This window comes from Plectrocnemia conspersa, unplaced genomic scaffold (genome assembly GCF_051122295.1).
Source record: "Plectrocnemia conspersa isolate PC_06_02 unplaced genomic scaffold, ASM5112229v1 ptg000001l, whole genome shotgun sequence".
Lineage (NCBI taxonomy): Eukaryota > Metazoa > Arthropoda > Insecta > Trichoptera > Polycentropodidae > Plectrocnemia > Plectrocnemia conspersa.
Genome location: NW_028277165.1, coordinates 9,189,754 through 9,202,397, shown reverse-complemented (window position 1 = coordinate 9,202,397; position 12,644 = coordinate 9,189,754). Strand labels below are relative to the sequence as shown.

Sequence of the window (12,644 nt, the reverse complement as noted above, 5' to 3'; positions counted from 1 at the left end):
TTATAGAGTTTTTTTTTAATATTAGTATTCCTTAGATATTTTGAAAGCTTTTTCTTCATATATAAATTCTTTTAATCAAATTTTACAGTAACTTAAGGTAAAAAATTAATAAACTCTTTTTATTTAAAAATTAAAAATTATCTTAAGATAGATTTTATAATATACGTACAACTAAACCATAAAAAAATGATGAAATAAACTTTTTATGCTACCATAAAAATCCCTATCGAGCGGTAGATAAACAAAACTAAACAAAAATGGTTCGACAAATGGCTAGTCACTAAATTCTACTTACAGCACAGCAGTGATATTTTCTCGTCTAAATATAATAGAAATGCTTTTACCGTCGACTAGTTAACTAAAATAAATTGTATATATAAGCTCTAAATAATTACACATTAGGGAAAACCGCTAATAGATTTAATAACTAAACTATCTCCAGTTTCTTTATTACATAATATATTAAAAATAAGTTATTCATTTATAATTTTTTACTATGGTTTTAAAATCCTAAATAATGGATAATTAAACTTTAATTATTTCTCATGGATAATTAAACTTTAATCTTATTAAAAATCGCGTCAAATGCTCATAGTTTGTCCGCAACTCGATGTTACACTGAAACTTAAAAATAGATGCACTAGCTGAACACTTCAATAAACTAAATAAAACACAGTGATATAATTAAATCTCACAAAAATAGGTTTATATAGGGAATAATAAAAATATATATTAATAATATTAGATAAAACTGTTTAATAAAATAATAATATCAAACAGTTGTAAATAATTACATAATATAAAAAAGTTTTTTCTATAAAATATTCAGGAATAATTATGGATAAAAATCAACAAGAAATGAAGAATATAAAATAGAAAACATTTATTTTGATAAGATGAAATTTACATTAGTGTATCAGCTTAATTATTTTGTAACGATATTAAATATACTTAACAGATAAATTAATATTAATAATTTTATCTGTATAAGTATATAAAACATATATTAAATATACAGATAAAATAATAATTAAAAGAGCTCGGAAAAGAGCGATTATAATAGTATTAAATAATTATTTTTTCTGAGCTTAATGTAATATATTATATGAAAGAAAATGATAATCAACAAAAGTTTTTTAAGCAAATTCTTTCCCATTAAAAATAACTAAAATAACTAATAAAACAATAAAAACTCTAGTATGGTCAGCTCTGGTGTCATGAAATTTAAACAGCTTATTATGTATGGAATTTTCAAGAGCAACATAATGTCATTTCCATCGCAATCTATAGAGCATCAAAAACCCAGTTAATATTATATTGTACAATATAGTGTAACTGATATCCAAATCCCGAGTAGAGATGGCTTGTAAGATATTAGTAATATATCGAAATAATATTCGAATAAAGACCGAACCATTTCCCATGAGAAATAGTAAAAAACAGACATAAACGGCCTGTTCCATTCTCAACGTTTGCAGCATTTTACAAAGACGAAAATGAGTTTTATATCGATTAGCTGATTAGCATTACTGCTATTTTAATTTTAAAACGCAATATTTTTAAATCGATTTTAATAAGATATATTTTTTCTATATATATGATATTATTATTTTGTAAAAAAAATAAGTAAATAATAAAAAATGAGTCTAAATTTTATAGCTTTAACTTATAATTTGTATTCATAATTCAACGACAAAGCGGCGAAGACAGGTAGCATCAGATATTTCAGAAGGCGGCTTATCGGTGATAGTTCTATAGACGTTTCTTTGGCTTTCTCTTTCTTATTATAAAAATATTACTTCTTAGTATAGCAATTTGTGTTTTAACTTATATAAAGTTCTATAGAAGTTTATTTTATACGCGTCTTTCGCGATTCCGATTGTGAATTAATATTCGTTATTGCGTGTTCGGCTGGATCTGTTTTTGTGACAATGATTTTTATGTTATCCACATATAAGAAAATCAATGAAATGTACATTTTTCAAACAAGATAATAAGTACTATAATTGTATACAGTATTTAAGGATTGAGAGCATCAGTTATTACAGATCGCAGATTATTGCCGCCTAACTATTTCTAAATTCTGTAGACGTTCATTTTATATCCGTCTTTTGCGATTCTGATCATGCCATAATAATTTTTGATTTGTGTTCTAATGATGTTTGCCTCTATGGCATAAGTTTTGTGCTTTTTCTCTTACTGCTTTTACATATCTGTTTAAATTTAATCAGTTTGTTAATTTGAATAAATTTTAGTTGTTTTAATAAATTTCATATGCTAATTCTGGTTGTTAATAAATTTTCAAAGCCAATTGTGTGCGACATTTTTAGGTCAACGCAACAAACCTTATACATTGTACATACATATGTACAAATAAAGTTTCCAGGGCTTCCAAGTATTTCCTGTGCTGATTCCGAAAATTTGGTTTTGAGATATGTGGCTACATAACGATTTCTGATTCACTTTTGCATAAACAAACAATTTTTATTTTTATAGATAGCCATATAGTCATAAAAAAATTATAAAACAAATTTACTTACTCAGAACAAAACCAGATTTAATAAACAAACTAAAATCAATTGACCGAAGCAAATTTTACGTCTTCACAACTTCGCATTGAAAAAAGAAGAAATATTTTATTCAACTACGTAACTATATATTTTGAGATAAGCGTAAAACAATAGTAAAAAAGACGACCGGTTCGTTTGTTTCATGCAAAAACGATCTTTTACAAATATAAAATTTAAGCAGAGACGGTTTTTTTTATTCTCAACATTCGCAACATTTCACAATGACGTAAAAGTTAATTTTATTATCGCTTTTTTAAAAACAACCGCATTTATAAGAGTTTCGGCTTGTATTATAAAAACGAGTGTCTCAAAAGCATAAATTTATACTATTCAATTCAAGATTGAATTTTAGATTATACTTTTTACTATGTTCTTTTTTATGGTTTGTAAATATTATTATGAAATAAAAAATGCCACGATGTTTAGTTTGTCTCTAATATTCTCAGCGCGTTATATGAAAACGAAGCGAAAGTTCATTCCTATAAAAAAACACTTTTACCCAGGTCGTCCAACTCTAATAAACCGGCCCTGAAAATATCTACTTGGTTGGTGTGCGTGTGTTGAAATGAGTTTAATTATGTCCTCCTGTCTTTTCAGCAGCAGTCTGCCAGCTCAACCGAGAGCGAAAGCTTCTAAGTCCGCTTGTTTAAAAATAACTGATATGAAATAATAGCCGATAATCTAATAACGCGTTTAAGCAATTAATGTTTCAGTCATAAAATGAGTGCAATCAGAGAAATACCTAAGTGTGCCATTTGTTCCGAGCCGGCGGGTCAAGTTTGCGGAGGATGTAGGGCAGAGCACTATTGCGGTAGAGTTCATCAGAAGCAAGCGTGGAGAGCGGGACATCGATTGAAATGCACCTCCTTCCGCTTGGACACCAACGAGCTCTTGGGAAGATACTTCGTGGCCACGAGGGACATCAAACAGGGCGAGATTATCATGAAAGAAAAGCCAGCTATTCACGGACCTAAGATGAACTCTCATCCCACGTGCTTAACTTGCTATACAAAGCTACAACCTTTAAAGAAAGATAAGATAGTAGAATTTTACAAATGCACTAAATGCGGATGGCCCATGTGCGACGAAAACTGTCAAAATCACGAAATACACAAAGAAGAATGCGATCTGATGACTTCGCGGAAGTTCAAATCTGCTATTACTTACACGTGCGAAAATAAAAGGGAATCGGCATATTGTGTCATTGCTCCTTTGCGCTGTTTACTATTACAAAAAACCGATCCAATACAATATGAGGCTATCATGAACTTGGAGAGTCACTTAGAAGAGAGGATCGATAGTCCTTTGTATAGGATACTAAAAGCAAATATAGTGACCTTCATTCATCAAATCTTAGGTTTGACTCAATTCAATGAAGAAACTATTTTAAAAGTAGCTGGAATTTTGGATACAAACGCATTTGAGATCAAGAATAAAGAGAAGAATACAAGGTTGAGGAGTTTGTTTTTATCTGCTTCAATGAGATCTCATGACTGCAATCCGAATACTAAGCATGTGTTTTCTAATGAAGATTTCACCATGACTGTTATAGCTACGATTCCTATATCAAAAGGCACTCCGATAACGACTTCATACACTCAACCTCTTTGGGGAACTTTAGCTAGAAGAATACATCTACAGGACGCTAAATGTTTCTTGTGTACGTGTAAGCGTTGTAAGGATCCCACTGAATTGGGTACATATCTGGGAGCCATCTTCTGCTCAAGATGCTATGCCAACAATCCGAACAAAGATCTGAAAGATATTCCCAAGGTCATTTCTCTGGATCCTTTAAACAACAGTTCAGATTGGAAGTGTCAGTCTTGCAGTCATACGTTGCACGCTAAACAAATAGCATGGGGCAACGAAGCCATCAGAAAAGACATTGCATTGCTTAACAAGACCAGACCTAAAGACTTGGAAGAATTCATAATCAAGTATGAACAAGCCTTACATCCAGAAAACTTTCACGTCGTAGAAGTCAAATATGCTCTATCTCAAATGTATGGACATCTAGATGGATATACATATAACGGTAAGTGAATTTATTGGATCTGATCTAACAAATTGCAAAACCCTCGATTGATTGATAGTGACGGGATGCTGCCAATTGTGTCTATTGCAAATCATTTGTAATGTTTCAGATCTGAACAACGCCGCTCTCAAACGAAAGATAGCTCTCTGTCAAGAACTATTGGATATTCTAAATGTGTTGCAGCCGGGTTCCTCTCAAGCTAGGGGTACGTTATTGTTGGAACTGCAGGAAGCGATGCTCGTCCAGACAAAAAGAGAACTAGCGTCAGAAATAGTCACAAAAGAAGCCGCTCAAGTAATTAACTACACTGTCTATCGTGTTCCAAATATAGACAGACGGGTATTCTTGAACAAAATTTCAATATGATTACAGGATCTGATGGGCGAATGCATGGTGATGCTGCAAGAAGCGTCAGACATTCTAAAATCTGAGCCAGATATGCAAGAGATGCTGCGTAGCAAACTACAAGCACTGGCTTTAGAGTTGAACGATTAAGAAATAAATTACAAACTAAGCCGTATTAGTTACATTTATAATATTCACAAAATAATAGCATACAAACACAAATACTACTACACGTGATATATTTTAAAATGCTTTATAAAATTGTGATAATAAATAAATACATTATTAGGATAAATATAAGTTTATTGTTTTATTATTAAACAGTTAATTTAATAGTCGCTTACCTAACAATTTTCTTTGCACGCTTGTGTGCTTACATTTAAATATTATATGGCTATGTTACAGTGAATGTGTATTTTTAAATGAAATCATATTTTTACTAATATTTTTTACTAACTAGGCTAGTGAAAATGTATCAAACAATTGACTTATAATTTCACTGATCAATACTAGTGAAACTATGTGTCCTTAACAGGTTATATTTGACAGTTGCAAAACGTCAGTCTGATGTTCAAACCCAGACCTAACCTAAACGAATTGATGTAATGAAAGTTAAAAAACTATAGTTTAGATTATTATATATAACTTAATATAATGTTATATATTTACATACTAGCAATATAATCTGTTTTATTATTGTAAATAATAAATAAATTAACAATTTACTGTTAATTAAATAACTTGTTATTAACTTTAACCTAAACAAAACGAAATACAAAAAAATAAAATATAATATAACATTAATCCCTTTGACTATAAATAAACTAGAATACTATAACACTCATGTTATACAAAAAAAGTCTTAAATATGATCTTCACTTAAAGGTGTAATCCTGCTGCAGACAACTTTCTGAGAATATCCTCTCTTTTGAACAGCACAAGACAAAGATTGTACTTCTAAATTCTTAATACTTTCATCTTGCTTTTTGTTAAATTTTTGGTAATTAAACAGCTGTTTTTCTTCTATCAAATTATCATTGCCGGCTTTTCTCTGCTTTTTGGGTTCTTCTTTCTATAACAATAGTTAATTCATTAGAATAATAAAACAAATAAAAACTAAATTATTATAACATTACATGATTCTTAGTGTTTCCGCTAATCCATTTGTATATCGGAGTTGAATTCAACGCTCGCCTATAACTTTCATTAGACAGTCCATAAATGAGGGGATTGATGGCACAATTAAGATATATAAGATAATGTGATAATAGCCACAATATACGAAAAGCTTCTTGTACCTAAAATTATAAAATAATCAAAATAAATATGAAGCAACTATTTTACTCAATTGCTTACTGAATTGACGTCTCCTTCTCTCAAAAACTTGTTCCTCCAAAACGTGACGATAGTGAACGGCAATCGACATAATATAAACGTAACTAATACTATAACCAACGTTTTAACGACCCTCATTTTATAATTGACTGTAATTGGATGCTCTCTGCGTAGAATTTCTTTTTCATACTTATCCAACTAAAAATAATACTATTTAATAAGTAATCGTACACATGAATGATTGTTTACTACCTTCCAGAAGATCGCAGAATAGCAAATGATCATCACTGCTATCGGAAAGAGGACAAGAGATGACAATAAAACATGCCAGTAAGTTGGTAAAATCTTCATATTTTCACTACAGTACGTCTCTAAGAAGTTTTTCCATTGACGCTCCTAAATATTACACGATTTATTATAAAACAAGTTTATATAAGAGCAATAAATAAGATCATACTTTATATTTTCTATATATGCATAATGGTAATGCAAATATAATTCCAATGAATATAATGATCAACGATAATCGTGCAGCACCATGTTTTGTAAGACGAGCTTCTCTGGGTAGCACAATGGCCATTAAACGATCACAAGAAACAGCCGATAATAAAAATACGCCAATAACCAATAAAGAAGCTGTAAGAATAAATTGTATATATTCAATATATATATATATATATATATATATATATATATATATATATATATATATATATATATATATATATATATATATATATATATATATATATATATATATATATATATATATATATATATATATATATATATATATATATATATATATATATATATATATATATATAGGTAGTAGTTTAAATGAATTGCTTTAAATGTAACTAACCTGATAGAAATCCTTCTAATTTGCATCCGATTGAACCGAGCATGTAATTTTGGAAGAAATTATGAACGAGATACATCCATGGGCATATTAATAATGTTAGAATATCGATTATGCCTATCATTCCTATTAAGATATTAGTGGGTGTATGCATGCTTCTGTTGTAAATCATCACATGGAATAATACAATGTTTGTGATTATGCCTCCGATGACTACGGGAAGAAATAGTAAGCTTTTTACGATGATCTCCCACGCTGGAAGAACGATCCATATTTCATTTGGGAAATTTATTTGACTCGTGTTTAACTGAAACATTTTGAATATAAGACAATCGGTTATAGTTATGTGTATAAATCAATCAACTCACTTTAGATATATCGCCAGTAAAGTTAAAGTCAACTGTGTGTACGACGTTGTTAGTATCGAGCTCATAGATGGATAAAGAATCATCATAATCTGTACAATTGTACTTATCGTAAGACCACAGCGCTTCAAAGTAATCTACTGCGAGCTCGGTCATAGTTGTGTTGACAAAGCATCTTGTTCTTTCTCTAGTGATAGCAGTCATACACATATTTAATCTATATAGGTACGTAACGCCTCAATCGAACATGAACCGATACTGATTTTGCTCATGTCGCAAAATTATCTATCGCTATTCAAAAGCTTTTTAAGCTCTCACCGTTGTACAAACATATAGATAACGCTAAAAATGTTTGCACATGATTGAAACGAGATAAATTTTCTAATAATTCGTTGATAAAGCTATTATTGTCGGTATCAACAATATATAAAGGTACTCTTTTGTGTTTATTATGTTACAGGATATACACAGGTAATTTTGTATTAAAGTAACGATAATGATGGTTGTGACAAAAACCATATAGATAGGAGATTATTGCTATACATCAAATATTTTTTAATACTCCTGCCGATGTCAATGATCAATCGATAAAGAATCAATAAACAATAAACATATAGCTACAAATAAAAATAACAAACTCTTTTTTAATACAAAAATTTATTAACACTCACAAGCAATATAAAAATATAAATTATTGAAAAGTGGTCGTTTTAATATATTTAAATTACTTTATCTCCGAAAGCTCAAATTCGATGATTTTGATCCCTGCAACTTTCTCAAAAGTACCTGTAAATTTAAAATGTATATTTACTTTACTATAATGCATATTTTTAAGCATACAAATGAATTTTAGTGTTAGTTTGTATATACATATATAAAAATATAATTTAATCATTATTTGTCCCATTATCTTTCTTGTCAGCTTTGAGGTAACGAATTTTTCCATTTTGGTTTTATATATTAGCCACAGCCACAAACTAACTTTTTACACATATACATATATGAGCTGAAGTAGCTCATTATTAGAGCTTTTAGCAAATCGTCGCATTGGTCAATAGGTTAAAAGAGGGAAAAGAGAAGCACTTCTCATCGCAAAGTATATATACGCGAAAATTGCGTACAGCATATAATATTTCATCTAAACTCGCATCAAACGAAGCTTAAATGACTTAAAAGACCGAGGAAGCAGCATATCATAAACTAAGACAGATTATCATAAACTAAGACATTTGGGGAGAGGCAGGAGGAGGCATTTGTCACAGTGGTAACGCTCGGTACCAAGCTTTCTTACTTTTGACATGAATTTTTGACTTCTGAAAAGGGATAATTGTTTTTTTCGCTCTCCTATTGGTAAAAAATTCTGTTTAGAAATGCTTCATTCGATTCTCACTTAATCTCACGATTCTCACAAGGGTACGAAAAGTCTCAGGTACTCAGATCCTGAAAAGGGAATCTTACCATGACTTTGAAGGACCAGCGAAATACGTGTTTAACAACAAATAGCCTCATTCCCGCATCCACAAAACACAGCGGGATGTGACTTTTATTCAATGTTAAACTATGTATCTACAGGATGATCCAATTCAAGTTTTCTATGTTGTCAGCACTGTAAATCAGACAGCTGTCAATAATCACGCTTATTCAAAATGTCAAATTTTAGTTTGCAACATCACATTTACTGAATGGATCGCTTAACCACCGCGCATAATAGTGTTCAATTGTTCTACAGAAATAACAATTCTGTTCGAACTGTGTATTAAATTTATGGAAAGACCTATTGAGCAAACAATTCGCAACGTAGTGAAAAAAATTTAAGAGACTGATAGCGTTCGATATAGGGTAAGGCTTGTGCATCATTATGACGCCCGTTCAACCGATAATATTGCTGCTGTAAGTGAAAGTGTGGCCGAAGACCCGGAATTGTCGATTCGTCGGCGTTCGCAGCTTTTCGGCTATTCTTATGGCTCCCTTTGGCGTATTTTGCACCTACACCCGTATAAAATTCAAATAACGCAAGAACTGTCCAGAAACTCTGGATAGCGAAGAATCTACGCAGATTGGGCAGCAGGGCAGCAGAAAGTTGATGTTGATTTTTCAAAGAAAATCTTCTTCTCTTATGAGGCACATTTCCGCCACTATGGGTATGTGAATAATATGGAGCAAGGAAAATCCTCACGTAATTCAGAAGAGACCAATACATATCAAAAAATAGTGACTGGTGCGCATTGTGGTCAGGCGGCGTCATTGAGCCTTACTTTTTTTGAAAAAGATTAAGATCGGACTGTAACAGTCAATGGCGAGTGCTATAGGGACATGATAGTCTATTATTTTTGGCACAAACTGGACGGCGCAACTTGCTACACATCGGATGCAACGTCGGAAGTTTTGCGTGAAAAGTTCCCAGGCCGTGTTATTTTACGTTTTTGTGACGTCAACTGGCCGCCAAGATCATGAGATTTAACGTTGTTGGATATTTTTTGGTCATGTCTACGCCGAAAACCCCGAAACGTTCGAGCACCTAAAAACCAACACCTGCCAGCTTACGTACAGTCGAAATACTGCCCGAAATTTACTTAAGTCATCGAAAATTACAACGAAAGGATTGATTTCTGCAAAAAGTCCAGAGGCGCGCATTTAATTGAAATTATTTTTTATAATTAATGAAATATATCAAATGTTCGATTAATAAAAAAAATCCGAAGATTTCATAAAATTTTTGGGTTTTTAATTAAAGTTCTGAAACTGAAGTTGATCATCTTTATATTGAAAAAAAATAAGTACTAAAACTCACATGTACGCCAGTTAATATAAAATGTATATTACCTGATTATCAAGATTGATCTTTTCTTGATTCCTGCGTCTAGATATAGCCGAATTAGATTCTCTCGTATAAGTCGTGTCATTTGTTAAGCTCACATTTGAGCTTTTGGTCCTCATTAGTTTCCTCATCAAAATATGATTCTCTCGGTGAATTTCTCTAACTCTATCATTCGTGAACGACATGTTCAATCTTCGAGATTTTCCAGCAGAAGATGTGGTGCTAAAAATTGAGAAGCATTAAAAAAATTCATTTATAAATAGAAAAACGCGTTTACCTGAACAATGTGCTATTACTAGAAGTTTTTCTCGGTGTGGGCGTTTTAGGAATGTATTTGACTGGAGCTACAATCTCCTGTTTTTCCACCACTAATCTTCTACTATCGACTTTTTTGGCGCTCCTTGACGAAGATTGTTGAGTATCATTTTTCGGCGGATGAATCTCTATAGTCGTAAACTGAGGTTCTTCTCCGTCATCTCCTATATCTTCTTCAAATTCATCCGATCCATAATCGTACTCCACACTATCTTGCGGCTCGATCTTTGAACTCAATTCAGGTTTTTCCACAGCATTCTTGCACTTATCCGCAATGTTTCCCATCACTTGAAAATTTTCAGTCAGCATATCCACCTCGTTGTTGTTCTCTTCTACGATTTTTCCTGGTTTATTCCGAGCATTTTCCAAGCCGGATTTAGTCGTCATAGACATATTCCTATCTTAAGCATTTGTTATGATAATTTTAGATTATAACTGATTTTTATTAATTATTATAATGATTAATTATTGTAAAAGACTCAGGCATACGTGTATGGCAAAAAATAGATTGTCACTAAACTAAATACTCAAATGCGACTTTGTCCAAAAGAACCACGCAGTACTATTGATTTTTTTCGGTTGCGATGAGACGAACAAACAACCAACGGTTGATAAGTACTGTAAGTTTCGATTCATCATCATTATGAATATTTAACGAACCATAGAATATTATAGAACACTTTTTATAACGAAATTTATATTAATATTAATAATAATAACACAATAGATTTTATTTATATATTAGAAATAATAATGCACCTTAATATATATTTTTAAATATTCTTTCTCTTGTGAATGTTTACAGAAAGCATTCACCCTTTGTTTACATATCGATAGTTTGGCCTTAACATGATCACTGCAGTCCATGCACGGTAAAAGCAAGTTGTATTAGTACTTGCAAAATTGCGTATTTACATCTAAAGAACTACATATTATTAAAAATAATATGCCTTTTTATAAAAACACATCACATGTAAAAAACATCCGTGTAATTTTATTATTCTTAAATCTCCCCACCCCCCCTTTTTGTAAGCCCACTTTTATTTTGTCTTGCTAGAATGCAATTATAATATAAGGTTTATTTTCCAAAAAACTACTTTAATATCATAATAAAAATGGAGAACAATCAATTGTAAGTATTAACACTAGCAACACTTGTAAATCGCCTGTTACAACATGACAAGCGTTAGCGTTTCAACTGTGTTAACACAATCAACAACTACTAAGTAAGAAGTGAAGCACAATACTAAAATCAATGACCTCTATTTTAATAATTGTAAAGTGGTGAATTTCTAAAAAAAAGTTAGTACCGGATCACTACTATATATTAAAGTGATCAATGATATTTTAGTATATGTGAAACCAGAGACGATTATTTTATTTTTTGTGTTAGATTTGGGCTGTACATTGCAGCTTTCATTCAAGGTGTTGCCATGAACAACTCAACTCGATTTTATTTTATTTTTCTGCACAATATTCATCCGTGAGATTTGGAAAAACTAGGAAAACATAATCCATGATGATCAATAGAATATTTAATTACATAATAATCACCAATTCCGATCCCACAGACACGATACATGGTATTCAAATCCAGGTCTTTCATGTATTAGTCACCGACTTATACCACTGATCTAACTATTTATCATGAACGCGATTTCATTTTAAGAGTAGCGTTAAACAATAATAAAAAAACAAACGACTGTTTCATACGAAAGCGCTCTTTCACAAAATTTAGCCAGAAACGGAACGTTCCATTCTCAACGTTTGTAGCATTTCACGATTTTATATCGAGTTGAAATTTCGCTTTTTTAATTCAAAAGCGTAATATTTTGACCAAAATTAGTGACTTATTTTAATATTTTTTGAAAAACTCCAAGTATTATATTAATTTCAATTTAATAGTAATAACTTATATTTTGTATCCATAATTCAAGAACAACACGGCGAAGACTGGGAGTATCAACTGTTTAAGATAAAGCCTTACTAATTTTTAGAG

General features: G+C 31.1%; 3 protein-coding genes across 3 annotated transcripts; 1 reads left to right on the top strand and 2 right to left on the bottom strand.

Annotated features, from left to right (window-relative positions):
- Positions 1–3,168: 3,168 nt before the first annotated feature.
- Positions 3,169–5,247, top strand: SmydA-2 (SET and MYND domain containing, arthropod-specific, member 2). Its single transcript, XM_088189643.1, has 3 exons — positions 3,169–4,605; positions 4,715–4,899; positions 4,978–5,247. Exons 1-3 carry the CDS (start codon positions 3,291–3,293, stop codon positions 5,098–5,100), a joined length of 1,623 nt encoding a protein of 540 aa, XP_088045769.1. The 5' UTR covers positions 3,169–3,290; the 3' UTR covers positions 5,101–5,247.
- A 146-nt stretch (positions 5,248–5,393) lies between these two features.
- On the bottom strand, positions 5,394–7,856 carry LOC148238732 (neuropeptide Y receptor type 1). Its single transcript, XM_088189656.1, has 7 exons — positions 7,516–7,856; positions 7,151–7,454; positions 6,743–6,921; positions 6,538–6,681; positions 6,307–6,483; positions 6,087–6,248; positions 5,394–6,022 (listed from the first exon to the last, which is right to left on the bottom strand). Exons 1-7 carry the CDS (start codon positions 7,720–7,722, stop codon positions 5,813–5,815), a joined length of 1,383 nt encoding a protein of 460 aa, XP_088045782.1. The 5' UTR covers positions 7,723–7,856; the 3' UTR covers positions 5,394–5,812.
- A 273-nt stretch (positions 7,857–8,129) lies between these two features.
- On the bottom strand, positions 8,130–11,619 carry hmw (hemingway). Its single transcript, XM_088189670.1, has 3 exons — positions 10,608–11,619; positions 10,336–10,552; positions 8,130–8,298 (listed from the first exon to the last, which is right to left on the bottom strand). Exons 1-3 carry the CDS (start codon positions 11,036–11,038, stop codon positions 8,242–8,244), a joined length of 705 nt encoding a protein of 234 aa, XP_088045796.1. The 5' UTR covers positions 11,039–11,619; the 3' UTR covers positions 8,130–8,241.
- Positions 11,620–12,644: the final 1,025 nt, after the last annotated feature.